This window comes from Sardina pilchardus, chromosome 2 (genome assembly GCF_963854185.1).
Source record: "Sardina pilchardus chromosome 2, fSarPil1.1, whole genome shotgun sequence".
NCBI classification, from domain to species: Eukaryota; Metazoa; Chordata; class Actinopteri; order Clupeiformes; family Clupeidae; genus Sardina; species Sardina pilchardus.
Genome location: NC_084995.1, coordinates 9,413,229 through 9,430,297, shown reverse-complemented (window position 1 = coordinate 9,430,297; position 17,069 = coordinate 9,413,229). Strand labels below are relative to the sequence as shown.

General features: G+C 40.5%; 2 protein-coding genes across 2 annotated transcripts in view; both read right to left on the bottom strand.

Moving 5' to 3' along the window:
* The window catches only part of fbxw7 (F-box and WD repeat domain containing 7), a 119,178-nt gene extending 115,472 nt beyond the window's left edge, over positions 1 to 3,706 (bottom strand). Inside the window, exon 1 of the mRNA XM_062517637.1 lies at positions 3,242 to 3,706. The gene's annotated coding sequence lies outside the window, so the exon portion shown is untranslated. The remainder of the gene's footprint in view (positions 1 to 3,241) is intronic.
* Positions 3,707 to 5,336: 1,630 nt separating this feature from the next.
* Positions 5,337 to 16,762, bottom strand: tmem154 (transmembrane protein 154). Its single transcript, XM_062517625.1, has 9 exons — positions 16,576 to 16,762; positions 15,570 to 15,635; positions 15,306 to 15,353; positions 15,092 to 15,139; positions 13,013 to 13,189; positions 10,356 to 10,410; positions 7,580 to 7,656; positions 7,221 to 7,267; positions 5,337 to 6,283 (listed from the first exon to the last, which is right to left on the bottom strand). The coding sequence occupies exons 1-8, from the start codon at positions 16,631 to 16,633 to the stop codon at positions 7,233 to 7,235; spliced, it is 564 nt and encodes a 187-aa protein (XP_062373609.1). The 5' UTR covers positions 16,634 to 16,762; the 3' UTR covers positions 5,337 to 6,283; positions 7,221 to 7,232.
* Positions 16,763 to 17,069: the final 307 nt, after the last annotated feature.

The window sequence follows — 17,069 nt, the reverse complement described above, 5'->3', positions numbered from 1 at the left end:
TTCAGGACAACGTGGGCTAGGCTACATGAACCACAAAGGAGAGCCATAGCCTTTCCTACGCAGGCACAGCGGTAGGTCAAGAAGTACTGTGTTATACTGACTATCATATCTCAGCTGCAGACATCTCAGTGGCATCACTCAGGGCTGCAGCCTGCACAACTGAAGGTGTCGCAGCAGCCACAGCACAGCGTGGGGAACAAGTCTAATGGTAGCTGGTGGACCACATGAAAGCCGGTCCTTTTGTACACAAACACTCATAGTCAGATGAGAGTGTTGTGACAGCTGCCTCTCCCCAAGAGTGAGACGATGCACCAGAAACCACTTCTCTGCAGCACTACTAGTATACACATGCACATTCACCCCCTTAGCGGGATCCCCTGATCAAGCCACCAGTACATAGAAAACATGCCGTCTGTAGATGATGGTAGTCCACCAACTATCAGGTGACGATGCTGCAGCAGCACCCCAACATAAGGGCAGGTGTGGACTTCTCTCCAGTGATCAGCAGGATCACCTCACAGGGCTATAGCTTTACATTTGATCGCAGGCAGAGGGAACTACCATATCAGTTCACCCATCCCATTTGTGTGTTTAAAAAGTCCAGTTTCAAAAAGTAAAAGTCCTGCCACATTTCTGTTCCAACCATTCAGTTAATTAACTGATTCTGATTAGCACAACTCATAGTCAGGTAGATCAGCTGATGGGCTGCGTGCACAAAAGGCTTTCTGTGTGCTGGTTTGTTTCCGGTGGAACCGGGTGTGTTTGAACCTGCCAGTATTGTTAATGTAATTAGTGTCTACATGGATCCGGTTGGGTGTTGCACCAGGGAGTCAGCATGTTACGATAAAGAAGGATTTTAAACGTGTTATTACTGAGCAAAAAAAGATATTCAGTGTCAGAGTGAAGATGTAAGGAGCAGAATATAACAGAAGATGCCGTTACAACACATTTAACTCAACAGAAATAAATGAGTGTACAGGAAGAGCCCTTCATGCACATAGTAGTCTATATTGAAATCATCGGTGTTAAGCGCACAGACCAAACCAATACATGGCACGACTTTTACTTTCTGAAGCCACTTTTACATCTCTGCAAACAAAACAAACCAGAGTTGATCCATTTTTTCCATACTTGTCTTCCTATTTAATCAGTCAGTGATCACACTATTCTGCTCACATTGTAAACTGCGATGAGTGTAATTTTCACATAATAGCACAAATGTGGGCTGTATTCAAAGTATCAGTACTATATGAAACAAACCGAACCTATGAAACAAACCAAATGAACCAACATCACACAGTGACAATTGATAACAGTATGTAGGAGTGTGTGTGAAGCAAATACATATGCCCTATTTTGTCAGATAGGCTACTTAAGATCACCAACATGGTGCACACAAGTGCAGCAGATTTTATAGCATTGCCACTTTCTCCACAATTGTCACTTTAATAGATGACATGACTTGACAAGACAGAAAGTAAATCTTAAGCTTTTAAATAAGTTTGAAATAGCAGGATGAAGACTCCAAAAGACTAACAGTTGCGTTACACAATACATACTCATACTGTAATGCACCAATAACGCACTGCACAAAGGCCGAGTAGTGTTCATTTAAGAAAAAATTTGTCATGTGTGTCAAACTCGGACATGTCTAGCCTAAGTGGCAAATGAGGTGCACTATAGTAGATTCCTGAGAGCATTCAAGTACGCAGTGATGAAACCCGTAGCGCAATGAATACAACCGTTTGGCTGCATCTAAGCTTGTGCTCATAATTCGAGGCACCATATACGTATGCTAAACATACATGCCATCATGTTCTTATTTTGTGCAGACATATCAGTACTAGTAACACATAACCGCTCAACCTGTTCAAAACAGGGTCAGTGCCGGTTGATTAATGCATATTTTCCATTCATAACAGAAAACTGCACAAGACAGGTACAACACCGTAACTTGTACAACAATGTATGGGCAATGGGCTCGAAGTTTTGAGCTTTTGTTCCTTGTACATCAACTTTTCAGGTCCCATTCCAAAATCTTGGCGTCTCTCGAGGTTGAATGAGACGATGGAATCATAAAATAAGGTGAATTAGGGGGTTAACGTTAGGATTATCTTCCAAACCTACCAGCAATGAGAGTCTGTCTTAGATTAAACCAAAGTCAGCGACACCAGTTAAATTCAGGCTGTAACGTTGTGGTTAGTTCTGGCGAACCGTTTCACGCGCACATGAACGCAAACTTCCCAACGAAAATGCATGGCATTCCTCAGTATGCGGACTAATACAGCCGCAAAATATTTAGCCTGAATGCCGATACAACCGAAATGTTACCATCGCTATGAAGCATATTTGCAGGGCAGCTGGGTAACATCAACTTAAAACATTTAACGTTAACTTTAGGTTACTCACGCAAGAACTATTCTTGCTAGCCTCCGAGGTTTCCAAGATAGCTATGCAACGGAGGGTCACCAACAAGTCATGTAAGAATTGTTAAGCCAACTTATAGTGATATGGTTCACGAGATTTCTCTGTATACGTAGTTGATGCTTTATGTGATAATTCACAACTATAAGACAACGTGACCCAACTTTTGTAAGATCTTAAGCAAGCCACCTAGCATAGCTGACACCCTATGATAGCTATCATAAGTTATGCCTGCAAGCTAGATCTGACTGATGAATACATCGATATATTTTTGTACATTTTTGCGTTACTTCGTTTAAAGACATATTTTGTATCTCTGGTAGATGCACATCTGCGACTAGCGTTAACTAATGGTGACTAACTTTTAATGGTGGTAGTGTTTGCAACGGTTAGCCAACTTTGCTAGTCAATATTATGTCTGGTTAGGATGTGCTAGCTTGGGCTCAATGTGACTGTTTGTTAGCTAGATAGCTACTAGCTTAGCAGCTTTAACTGTAACGTTAACTTACATCAGTCTCGAGCAAACCTGTCAGTCTCCCCCAGTCGTGTACAATGTTCTGAATGGTAAAGGGTAGCCAGATATTGCACACGATGTTGACTGACGAACCTTACAATCAAGGTGTAAATGCAAGACCAAATTGTCAGCTAGCTAGCTAGCTAACAAGCTAACTAGCTTGCACTCATTCACCACCCTAAGCATTGCTCCACATTCAAGAGCAGCTTCAGACCCCGAGCATAAAAACCTTATTAGCCATTTGGTTAGCTTTTGCAACAGTACCAACATAATACCAAATCGCAAAACATTACATATGTTTACCTCAGAAATGGTAACGTGACGTCTAATGACAATGTCCTTGTATCATCGGTTTGTATTTCCTCCTCTCAGGTAACGTCGTTAGCAGCTAAGCCCAAATGAAGCAGAACTCGAGGCTGTGGATGCCGGGCTCTCTCTCTCTCTCTCTCTGAGAGTCGTATTTCCCCAGCAGTAGCCTAGCTTGGTAACCCTACTACGTTAGCCAACAGGCTAGCTAATCTTTCAAAGAGCTATCTCCAGGGATGGTTTCCAATTATCTAACTTGCTACCTTCCCACTGGGTCCCGTGGTGTCTGTGACTACACCACCAGCTTAGGAACGCTGCGTGCGTGAAGTTGTCCACAAGAGAAAGCTTCACGATCTTTCCTCTCAACAGACACAGTTGATAGCATAACCTCGGCTCTGTCTCAATCCGCAACACTCGTTTCTTTGCCACAGATAGCCCTTCTAGTGTTCCACAGCGTTCTCCTCATAGAGGACTCCGTGTCGCAGGAAGATGATGATGTGTAAGAGCTGCCCCTTTCATCCCTGTCGCTACAGTGTGACAACATATTAGCTTGGTATCAGTTTGAGTGGAACGAGGTCGGGGATTGTTTTAATGGACAACCAGTGCAACCTTGGTGTAGCCTACTAAACTATATGATAGGCCTACAATATTCATAACGATTCCAGGCATGGGCCTATGATGAATTCTAATCAGAGACCAGCTGTCTCAGCTGTCTTGATCCTGAGGTGGACTTGATAATGGGTTGTCTCTTCACTTTTTATTGGATCATGTCATATTCCCTTTTGGCTACATGTTAAATCTGTTTTGCAGAGGCAGAGTTTAATCCTATCACTGAGAACAAAAGGTGTTTTTGAGAATAATGAAAATGGCAGTAGGATATAGCCTGAGCTGAAAGTAAGCCAACCATGACTGAAGGAAATTGAGAGCTCTCCAGAGCTTCTCATTGAGCATCGCTGATCATGACATGATCTCTAGCATTAAGCTATTGATGTGCATATTCTCAGTCGTTTATGCTGTTACAACATAGTAGGTAGGCCTATTCAGGAGATCTTAGCAATGCAGAGGAAATCTTAAATTAAACCAGGAGTGAAGAATGTATTTTGAAGCATATGGATACTATCTGACCCAAAAGACAACCAAATAACTTAACCTGAATAGTAGCCTATGATGTCCACTATTTTCTCCCCTGGATTAGATGCCCAACCCAAATTCTTGCTTGTGACCATTACCTTGAGCTATTGATGGTATTCTGACCAAATATGCCAACAATGGAAAGCATGACACAAGCAACATAGTTACATAGTGCTGGGTGCTGAGGCAGTGATTACCCTACCATAGGAGCTGTGCAGCCCCTGAGACTGGAGTAACGCAACTGATGTGTTCAGATCAGACACCTTGCAGAGTGTGAATATGCAAGGAATGTCCTTAGGCAGACATGAAGTGTTTGCTAAAAATAATAACTGCATACTCTGCTCCACAGGCGTGAATTTACATAACACTGTTTTTGCCTTTCTCCCTTTTTTTAGTGTAGCATCTCTACAAGCTGGGGAGTTATAGGATTGGCCACAACATTTAAGCCTGGTGCTCTGTTAAAGTGAAGTAAGTGATTTAAATTAGTTGTATGCATGGTTTGACAAAATATTGGTGATTCATATTTGGATGTCTGGATTTGGATGCACATTTCTTAGTCTGTACATTTTTATTTTAGTGTGATGGAATGTGTATGTCATTCTCATTTCAGAGACAAAATATCAAATATATGCAAAGGCACATGAACGAAAGTGTTACATTAGCTCCCCACGTTGGCCAGTGGTAATATTGAGTTTATTTGTGATTTGAGGGAGATTGTTTGTGCAGCTCACACAATTTATTAACAGACTAGGTGCTATCACAGAAACTTCAAACAACAATAGTAATATGAGGGATTAATTTCACATGCCTAGCTGCGAAATGGCGAGCTTCATCAAGCTTGAAAGAATTCTGACCAAATTCTAAATTCTGAGCCTCTGAGACCAACAGTGGCTTCCTTCAGGTCAACGTATGTTCATACTTTCTCTGAAAGTATTTCATATTCAGAGAGAAAATGCTTAAATACAATTACTTTTTTTTTATTATTTGATTTCAATTTCTAAAGCAAGCCTCTGTGGTGTCACATGTATTAAAGTACAAAAGTGCAACCAAAACAAAGAAAAAAAACACCCTATAGAATCATTTCTGTTTTCTCAGTATTTACATCAATTGGCTACGGCAAAGCCATATAATATGTTCATGCTTGTACTCCATCAGCATTAATGGATTTGAGCCACGTCTTTTCATCTTTTTAAATAATAGTTAATACATTGTTGCAGTTTGAAAACAGGTGATGCTACCAAACAGAACTCAACACATTGAAATGGTAAAAACTGCAGAGGTGTCCCATGTGCTTGGGACCTTATGTTGACCACAAAGGCAGCTTGAATGTGATGCATTCACTGCCTCATAGCCAACTAGCTGCAGACCAGACTTCACATTAGTATTCTTTGTAATCACACCCATGCACATACAGTACATAGAACAACAAAGACATATACATTCCAAGCTGGTTTGGGACTGTGATGTAGTGGTTAGGTATACATGTGTGCAGGAGTGGAACACAGTATTAATAAACTCATGTTTGTTCAATCACGGCTATATCTGCTATTTAAGACCCACTCCTGGTCTTTGAAACTTTTCTCAATATAATTTTTTACCATTACCCATGGTTGTGCGCAAGTAAAACACAACCAGTAGAATTGGAATGAAATAACATGCCACAAAGACAAAACAAAAATGTTCTCAGGAAATGTGAGGACAAAACTACATTGCTGAAAGAAGCGTTATTGCCACGATGTGCTCTTCCACTCAGCTCACACAGGTGATAAAGGCCCCATGTGAGCAGCGTCCGGTGCCTGTGGACTGTGGTTCCTGTGGTCCCAGTGTCTGCCTGTGCTAGTCCACAGAGCAGTTTAATGAGGTTGGTATAGGAAAAGGCAGCAGTCACAAGCTCCATCCTTACTTCATCTAGAGAGGAGGTAGTAGAAAAAAAAAACGATATATGAACAAGATCATCAAAACAAAATAAAACATAGAAATACAGTAAAGAAACCTAGGGTTTTCAATATTGACCTTAGACCCTGATATACAAAAGAAAATACAAAATATTGTGGCTGCTTGTTATGTTTGTGTGTTTCATCTCAAATTAGTGCTCCATAGAGTGGGCTTCCCCCTTGGAGCAAAACGGACAGAAAACATTCGGAAACTGGCTCGGTGTAAAGTCTACACTGTTCACTGTACACCCTCTTCCTCAACTTAGTTTGCAGACCACTCTAGTCTGAACTGGGCAACTCTGCCACGCATGCCTCTCATAATAGCTAACAGATGTTGGGCCTTCTGCTATGCATTCAAGGTTGGAAGGAGCAAGTTACTAGCCGCTATTCTGTGTTCTTGTGAAGTAGTTGTGAGAAAATCGAAGCAAAAAAAAGATATGTGAGCATTTCAAATGATGATATACCACACTGTGTTTTACTGTTGCTGTTGTCCGAACCCCTAAACATTTATGGAAAGCCTAGGCCCAATGTGTCCAAAACATGCAGCATGCTTTTGTTAAATTGACATTTGATCAATTTCCGCAGAGAGCACAAATTAGGTCATAAAACATGAATAGTCATATTTGGCGCATGACAGTCACGTCACATGTGATGGCAAGGCATAATGTTTCTTAAAAGCCAAAACCGTTCATTAACCTTAATTGTGATGCTAGGAAAGTGGATGTTTATCAAACCCAAAGGCCTTTGCAGAGTCTATAAAATAAATATGTTATATCAAATTATTAATTTATATCAAATTATGTAATTTGGGCAAATAATTAAATAAATGCAATAATTTCCACAATGGCTAACTGATTAGAAAAGGATAAAACATGCAGTTGTGCTTATGTGCTTATTACACCAATTCTCACCATTCTCGTCAGCTATACTGGACCTAAGTTCATATTGCTGCCACCACCTGATGAAACAAAATATGCCGATAAACAAAAGATAAATGTACAGTAACACATGTACTTAGTTGTACAGAGTAATGCATGCACCATGCCCATTTTCCAAAATGTAATATCAGGCACAATTAGTATAAAGCACAATGGTGCCATCTAGTGGTTATTTGCTAAATCGTCTGTCCCAAAACAAGCATCATAATTTAGGAAGATGTTTTCATAGTGTTATGTACTGTAATAAGCTTGAATACCTCTACATTCTGGTTTAAATCTTTGTAAGTAAGAGAGGCTGAAAGGGCAGTTAGGACATATTGTAAATATCATACCATCTTTCACCATCCATTTCTCCAAGTCTTCCATCTCCAGCTCCAGCACAGAAGGAACATCATCTTCAAACATTGGCCTGGGTAGAAACAAATTGGCCTTTTCACAAACATCCCTAGTTCACTGTGTTGAATATTTTGAATATTGAGTACATGATTAACCCTAGTCCAACTGATCACACTAATCTGCGTGAGCTGGATTCATAATCATGCAATTCTGAAAATGCACTAATGGTCAATGCATGGTTCCGCAAATTAATATTTTAGTAGTTTTAGTAACTCTCTCTGATACAGGCTCTGAGAGCATGCTGGGTATGTACTACTTACACACATGCATAGTTTAGACTTATTGCATGATAAACAACATGAAAGACTTACCACTTCTCTAAAACGTGAGCTTATCCACTGAAGAACAAGCATGTTTTTTTGTTTTTTTTGTCGTAACATTTCGAAACATCTGACTGTGTCTGACACACAAGAGAAAGCTGTGCAACACTTCCTGTCGGCATGTGAAATCACGAAATCATGAGTTGCTAGTTCTACCTATAGGTTTCCTGTGCTGTAGGCCTACACCCCCAGTGTTGACATTGTTCTTTCTAGATCAGGGGTGTCAAACTCATTTTCACCGAGGGCCACATCAGCCCAATGGTTGCCCTCAAAGGGCCAAATGTAACTTCTAAGATTTGTAGCACCAGCCACAAAATCTTTAGCATCGGTAAAACTTCTAAAATCGAGAAGAGCAAAAAGTATCAGCATGACATGTTCTTTTTTATTATTGTTATGTTTTGTAAAAACAAAACACCACTGTCAGTTCCATACAGTTTGACTTTTCAATGTGGGTCACTGGTCAGTCAGGAAGAGATCATGCCATGGATTCTTTTTTTTCTCATATTTCTGAGTTTTTAGATTCGAGTATATTCAACTTTACTGTCATTGCACGAGTGAAATACCAGTAACGAAATGCAGTTTTACATCTAGCAAGTGATGCAAACGAGTAGGCTAACTGTCATGTCAAAAAGTGCATCCATATGAAATGCGTCACAAGCCTACACCGTTCCATACACATACAGTAGAAGCGAACGGTCCCGGTGGACTTTTTCTTTGAAGTTTTAAAGTTGAAAGGTGTTGTGTGGATTCTATGTTGTTCGTTTTAAACTGAAATGAAAATGCAAAGCAACAGGGCGATTACTACAAACTTCTAGCATACCTCTGCTTGCCTGATATGAATGCACCTCTTCTCGGTCAGAATAGGCTTATTTTCGCTTTTGGCCAAACAATCACTTGCTCGATTAGCAAGGATTTGGAGCTGGATTTTTTGGATAATAGGACTACACACAATTATACATGCCTTTTAAACGTAGACGTAAACGTATCACGTAGGTTACAACTTACATCGATTCCCCTCTCAAAGAAGCACACGCACTTCAAACAATCATGCGTTTCACAGGCAGGCTAAACCGAGCGCGTAATTTAGGCGCTCCGTTCGCTAAAATAGTTTAGAATACTGGTCTATTTTGTTTTCAAACGTACACGTTGCTATCACATCTGATGTAGCCAGTTGCACTGATCATAGAGGAAGGTGGTTGATGTTGCCTCCCTGTCAGTCTCACATGCGTGCATTGTATTGCAGTGTATTGCCTATACGCAAAAACTGTATCGGACCTTTTAAGCTCTCGCGGGCCACATACTGTATCAGACGCTCAAAGCTCTCGCGGGCCATATGAAATGACGTGGCGGGCCGCATCTGGCCCGCGGGCCTTGAGTTTGACACCTGTGTTCTAGATCATGCTTTGTAAGGTAGCGTGCTAAATAGAGCAATGTATTGTACTTTGTAGTCTATGTCATTCTAAAATTATCTATTTAAGAAACATTGAAAAACATGTAAACTGGACATTAAGACATAGAATAAAATCATAAAATAGAATCATACAATCTGACTGATTTTAAGGCTACAGGTTTAAAGTCATTGGTTCTCCTCTGGAACAGGAGCCTGGCTTTCTAACCTTGAAGTAACACAATGTAGGAATGACCTTTTCCATCAATTCTCAATGACCTGGGTATAGTTATGGTATAGTTATTTAGCACTGCCCCCCCTGCCCTCCCCTTTTGTTATTTCTCCAGGTAAACTTCCATAATCTGCATGACCGTTACACTTTATGAATAGGCCTCGGATCCATTGGTTTTATATGTTTGTCTGACATTTCCCAAGTTGCCACATGTGTACGAAATACATCATACATATACAAATCACTCACTTCATATCATTTGTCATGCATGCAGCCTAAAATGGACTTCTAGCCAAACATGCAAGAGAGGCCTAGCTACATTTTGAATAGCCGACCCATCTTAAATATCAGATATCTATATACATTTGACCAGAAAATACTAACTGAATCACAGTAGCCCAAAATTTTTTCTCCAATCTGTTTTATAGCCAAATCCTGAAAAACACTTTTGTTGATATGGGACTGACGTGGATATGTTGTCCATTTTCTTGATTGATCTCTATTCTATCATGCTATTATTACCTCTGATGATTTGATAAGATAAAATCAATGAGTGAAATCCAGTGTTGCATCTGGAGTGTCTACGAAATGCTCCATTCTCTCTAGGCCCTATTAAGTCAGTGAAGGCCTAGTATCAAAATGAGTTTGAACTATTTAATTAAAGGTAAAAGATATACATTCTGTTGCTTTAAATATATATTTATATGAAATGAGGCTGGCTTATATAAATGTTAGGTCATTAGCTGAACTTTCCTTTATAGTTTGATACTTACATTGGAACTTTTTCACCCTCACATGCGTCCAAGTATGCATCCTCTTGCACAGGTTCTGGAACATAAAATAAATGCGTTACAACTTTGTTCCAATTGGATTTTGAGATTACATGCAGAGGACATGGGAACAACAAGCTACTAACACCTACTCACCAAATGCCTATGTTCACTACAAAACACACCCCCTTAACTTCAGCCCTTTAAAGTAAGGTCTTTCTTTTGACCTGAAAACCCTAATTAAGCAGTTTTTAAGCAGATATGTGCATAGATTAAGGACGCCAGAGAACAAAAGCTTACTGAATTTACCCCTTACTTTTTCGATACTTTTTTCCCTAAGGAATCCTGAATTAACATTTTAAAATAAAATGAAGATACTCAAATTGTCCTTAATTACCCCATTAATCACAACAATTAAAGGGAACCTTTAATGAAAGATGAAGGGGTTTCATGCATGCGCACGCACACACACACAGACCTTAAAATGGCATTCAAGGTCAAATTAAGGGCAACTTATGGTTTTGTTTTCAGGGTTATGTTTTCAGGGTTAAAGGTAGCCTAGAAATCTAGACGCACCCTAGCGGCCAAAAATATTTTTGCCTAGCGGGATGGTCTAGGGTCGCACCGTTGAGGACAAGCCTGCGCCAGGCTCGAGTTCAGCCTAGCCAATCAGAACGCTCTATCTGTGTACGGAGTCCTTGAGCCCGAAGGCATCACGCAATAAACAAATCAGAAGCAACGAAAGGCGGGTCTTGGCATCTAACTTATCTTTCACACACAACAGCGCCGACTACGATAATTAAATTTAAAACGTTCTCCTGCTTGCTAGATTTTCTTCACTGTTGATTCGCTGTTTCCCTTTGAGTTTCCAAGTTAACGTTAAGGCTGCTACGTCTATCATTGTCCTATAGCCTACTTGTTGCAGAGCTGTGTAACATCTATTTGCCTCTCTCTTGGTAAGTTCACACTTGAAAAAGCGACTCTAATCGGAGCTGCCAAGTGTCACGCTTTGAGTGTGACAGACAGTCAAAAAAATGTTCGACGAACGCATCTCACTGTCGCTTGCAATTTTCTGAAACTTGGCAGCCCTGTTGCCGTTTTGCCGACCGGCTACGATTGGTCACAAATGCTGGCCTATTACGTGCAGAGGCAGTTTGAAAGACAACTGTTCATCCCACCCACAGGCTTCAACTCTGTGAATGGTCCGACCCCAGACTATACATTTCTATGTAGTTTGGCTTGCCAGGCTAGGTTAAAGGAACACTAAAGCACTGTTACTGTCTCTGTCACACGCACACCATTTGTTTATCCAGCAAATAACAATGTCCACAGACAATGTAGAGTATGTTGTATTTTTATGAACATTATGATGCATTGCGACATCGAAGCAAGTCAAATTTGTAGTTTCTTATGTCACATTTCATCGAACTACAGGTACGCTACCCGATCTGGTAAAGTTACACAGTGCGGTTATAGCCGATAGAGGGACGCAAAGCGAATGCAGAAGTGCCGTTCACCCTTTTATGAGTTGATGAACCACTTAAATGATTTTGGAAACATTATTTAAGGTATGAAAAACTCTTTAGTGTTGCTTTAATTGAAGGTACATTTGAGTAGCTACATACATCAGGTGTCATGATACAGTTACTTTTGCATTAATTTAGCTTTTAGCATTTTAGATGAATAGCTTTTATCCAAAGCTATTTACAGCAATAGATAACCCTACTGCATATTACTATTACATACTATTACAAGAGTACATTGTAAGTACTAGTGAAAGTATACAGTACAGTATAAAGTATACAGTACAGTATATTTCCAATACAAGTATATTTCCAGCAATGCAGGTCTAGCATATCTTACAAAAACAAAAATGTCCTCCGTGCTCCTGAGAATCACTATCTGTTGCGTCAACAGGAACACAAACTGTAGCAAAATCGATGTTCACCAGAGCAACTCAGATGTGAAGTTTTAGATATTTATTAAGATGCCAACATAGTGGACTAACGTTTCGACGGTTGCCACGTCTTCATCAGAGTCTAGTAAGGTAGAGCATATCTTACTTGGTGACATAAATGGTCATTAATGACATTAATGACATTAATGACTGTATCACAAATGTTAACTGGTTCATCCGCGTGGGCACAACACTGGGGGCACTTTCTGTGATCATTGTTCACATGAATCCAGCGGAGCTATCTGAAGCAAAGCTAGCCACAGGTGAAGTTGACTGAATCTGAGACTGCGAAGACATTTACATTTGTTCTGCAGAGGCATCTGGGCTGAGTTGAAGATGCTCAAAATAATACATGTCTGTCCCATGCATGAGGCATGTGGCGAGAATTGCATCATCAGCGTGGCATGTGAGGGGTGTCGGTCGGTTGCCTCCCCACAATAAGAGACCACACACCAATGAAGTAGGCCTACGTCTTCAAGATGAACACAGAGGATACACCCACCAAACGAACGTTTTTTTTTTCTAGAAGCCTGTTGCACACCATTGCACACCGTTTCGACCAAATTTTCCACGACCAAATCATATAGCAAAATGGACCAAAACGTGGCCCTGACCATTTTTCAATTAACAGCATAAGAGTGATCCTGACTGCCACTCAAAGTTGGGCCCTGGAATTTTAAATGGAGCACGTTCAATGTCTTACCGGAGCCAGCAGATTTGCTTCTCAGCCGGCGACTGATCATCACTGCGGCCACCACCATGCTGATGATGACCAAAACTGCCACCAGGGGGATGATGATGATGGTGGGGCTCAGCTCATCAGGGGGCGGCTCTCCTGAAGGCTCACCTTCTTCTCTATCCTCAGGACCAGCTCCGCTGTCTGAAACGAGGAACGGACAGTAGGCTAGGCTAGCACAAAAACGTTCTCAGTAATCATTGGTGATTTTTTTCCCTATTAGTCATGGTGTATATTACAAACAGAAACATTATGTATGTCCTTAGTTTCCCATTGTCTTATTTTCTCACGAGCAGTAGCCATCAAGTGGTCAAACATGCAAGCAATCAGAACCTCACTCTATAACACATAAATACATCCAAATTCTGGAGCTGTCACACACACACACACACACACACACACACACACACACACACATAGAATGTCTGTTAAAACCAGTCTGTCAGCTTATTTTTAACAAGCAAGCTTCAGGCAGTGACTTGATGAGACAACTGGCCCTGAAAGATGCTAAGATAAGCATGTAATGGTATTAAAGATTCGACTATGGAACTTTCATTGAAACTGAAAAAGTAAAGCTGTTTTCTGTCTCCCCCTTGAACATCTTACATTTCAACCACTTCAGTGATCACAGGTAACATATTTCTATTCAATAGCTATGACATAGATATAAAATACAGGAGTACAGATCTCACAGCAAAAGGACAGCTAGAGCTGATTTCTTTACTCCTGTGCAAATTCATAATAGGGGTCATAGAGCCTGCTGCAATTCTGCTGATCTGTGGTCCTCTTGGCTCTTCTATGAGGATTAGTCAGATAAGTTTGGGTGTCAGCAAACCACCAAACAAGTCTGTGTCTTGCTGTGTCAGGTGAGGTACCTCTATGTACAGGCTCTAGTATTTTTGAAGAACTAGGGAATCAAACTCTGGTGTCTTGCACAACATTGTGAGCATATAGTGCAGTCACCATGAGAGTGGTAAAGTTATTTCACTGTTCATGAATCTAACATTTAATATGCAAACAGCTGCAGCATGGAGACATACAGTATGTGTTCCTCATGTGGTAGCATGTGGTAGATTGTTTTTAGCATCAACCTTTTACTGTTCGTCCCAACATCAAATTGACAGTAACATGGGAAATAAAATCCCTTGCATGCCACAAGGCCTTTTTTTCAAATATAAATATGTTTTTTTTTAAAGAACATACAGTATACATAAAGGGCAGGCTAATAGTGTCAAAGCAATGAACTACAATACAGCATGGTAGATTAGCACAGAAATTACGTCACTTTCCTGGGAATGGTCACAACACCATATCTACTAGTCTGGGTGAACCCAGACAAACCTGTTTGCACATTTGAATTTGCTCTGCAGGCCCGTCTGGAAAGGAACCCGTTGACGCCGGTTTTCCAAATCACCAAAAAAACTCAGGTTCCAATCCCAATCTCTGAACCGCCATGGGGTGGGCTTTATATGATGACAGATAGAGCAGTGCCTCCAACACAGGCAGTGGCTGTGCTGATGGCAACAGGGTCAGATTGGACACGTGTTTTGTTTGGAAGTGAATAAACAGCTCTCTTTAAAACCTTTGTTGAAAGATGTGGTTGCTGCACTTCTGAGATGATTTGGTAGTTTAATGCACCAATTTGTGTTTAATTTCACTGCTGGTTACGTCCCTTACTTCCGCAAGGTATAAGTCCATGAGGCTTTTCCAGACCCGCTCTCAATCTCAGTTGAGATTTGAGAATGGTCTGGTCTGGTGTTGTTCAGTCAGTATATCTACGGCATTCATTGATATCTGACTGCATATTCTACAACAACTAGTTTTACTGACTCTTTCTCATGTTTTATGAGACAGACATAGGCCATTAAATTATTATTGCGTGATTCACTTGATGAGAGTGAAGTGCGATAGAATGGGCAAACATTTTCCATAGCTTCTGTCATCTAGCCATCTGGGACTAAGAAAATATAATTTTAAACTGGACAGGCCTTTTTTGACAAAAAAAAAATATTTGATGAAAGCTTATGTGAAAGCTTATTGACATACCATATCCTCCTGATGCTTCTATGTTCTCTTCACCGTCATTTGTTTCAGCTGAAAGAGCATTAACACATGTATTAAGATAAAGTAATAATAAAAAAACATTATCAACTACAGCATACAAAGACAATGACCTCAAGGATTTTACACCATGAGATCATTCTAATTATTCTGGTGGTCATTGTCATCTAACGAAGATTGACCTAATGTTCTTTCCTACCTGACGGGGTTGGGTCAGGGAGCTCTGACGTCTCTGCTGTAGTGGCCTCTGGATGAGTGCAAGATGACATAAGAGTTTCAAGATGGTATGAAATCTAGACGCCATACTATTCCCCATACAGTGTAATACAAGTACGTCTTTATCAGGGTGCTGTATTTATTGTATTGTGCAAAGACAATATCTGATAAACACAATGACTTAATTCAACTGTAGGATATGTAGGACCAGTGTGTCAAATATTTTGAGATTATATAAGAGGCTTACCGACTGCATCCTCAGTCTCACCGGTATCTTCATCAATGTCTTCTCCTTCCCCCTCTTGACAATGCACTGTAATCAAATTTACACATGAGCAGTTTGAAAGAAAACGTTTCTCACAGTGTAAGCTAAGGGCTCTGCAGTTACATAGGGGAAGTAGCGTAGATCATACAGGCCGGTTTGCTGACTCGCTCGATCATTGTGCCTGGGCCTGTGGCAGCTCTGCTGAAAGATGTTATCTTACAATGTTAAGATGTTATCAGTCTGAGGGCTACAGTCTAATGGAACATTTTCAAAACACATGTCTAAACACACTGTGCTTCTAAATACTTCAAATGTCTATATTTGTAGTTCTGATGTGGTCCCCATCGTACTTCACAAATGTTTTTTTGTCTGAATGTCTCTTTTTGACAAGAGATGGAAGACTAAGAGACAGAAAGCTAGCACAAAAACATAATATTGTTTTCACAGGAAGCATAACAACACATTGCCGTGAGCCGTTGAAGAGTAATGACACATGAATAGACACGCAAACTTTCAAAAGCCAGCAGTTCGATTCAAGTGAATTCTATAGAGGTGTGTTCTGAAAAGCACTAGGCATTATAAGTATACAAACTAAATTCCTTAGGAAGTCAAGTCAAGCCTCAGTGGCAAGGAAACTACTTTTGTCACAGAACAGTACAAGACAGCTCATCTGATGCATAATTGTGTAACCTTTACTCACGCAATTACTTGCTGTGTGTCATCCAATGTGTTACCTCTTTTTTAACAGAGAATGGAAAACTGGTATGGCTCCGACCGAACAAATAACAGGCCCTCTGACTTTTGACAGTTTATAAAGAACAATCCATCAACAGAATTAATAACATCAGACTACAATTAACTTTCACTTCAGTAAACTGTTTCATCATTGTCAGCAAAGAAAGGAAGTGAAAGAAGACAGAAAAGAAAGAAGACTACTGTGGCTTATGGAGAAAGCTTTTAAAAGGGGTCAGCCCCTGCTCGCACCCACCTCTCCCAGTCAAGCTGGCTGTCAGCACCAGGAACAGCAAGATCTGTGCTGGAGTCATTTCCCAGTGGCCTTGGAGCTGTTGCTAGTTACCCACTGTGGCTGTAGACATGAAGAACTGCCATCGCCACACAGCTTCTTTCTTTCTTTCTCGTGACATCCTGCTTCCTGGTTCAGCTTTGACTCACCTACAGAGCTCTTGGGAGGGGATGAACAAACTCCCCTCCCTTCTATGCTCCCTCTCTCTCTCTCTCACTCTCACTCTGTCTCAGGTGTGATGCAATCAGCAGAGAGCTTGTAGCCACAAGTCTAGCCATTCTCCAACTAGCTGTGAAAACAAATTCCTCTTGGAAGGTATGCAGAGTGACCGAAAAAAAAAGAGAAAAAAACCTTAGGGCGGATTTGAATAAGGAAAGATAATCTCATAGTCTCTGAAGGGTTATTGGAGTAAGATATTAGAAAGTAAGCTAATATAAATAAGAGAATAATGTCTCATT

What these genes read in the sequence shown, in the direction of transcription:
- tmem154 (XM_062517625.1), bottom strand. Translation starts at nt 16,633, where the DNA reads ATGACTCCAGCACAGATCTTGCTGTTCCTGGTGCTGACAGCCAGCTTG. An exon ending in AGAAGCATCAGGAGGATATG is followed by an intron (nt 13,190 to 15,091) that starts GTATGTCAATAA and finishes TCCTCGTTTCAG; the next exon opens with ACAGCGGAGCTGGTCCTGAG. An exon ending in GAGGGTGAAAAAGTTCCAAT is followed by an intron (nt 7,657 to 10,355) that starts GTAAGTATCAAA and finishes GTTTCTACCCAG; the next exon opens with GCCAATGTTTGAAGATGATG.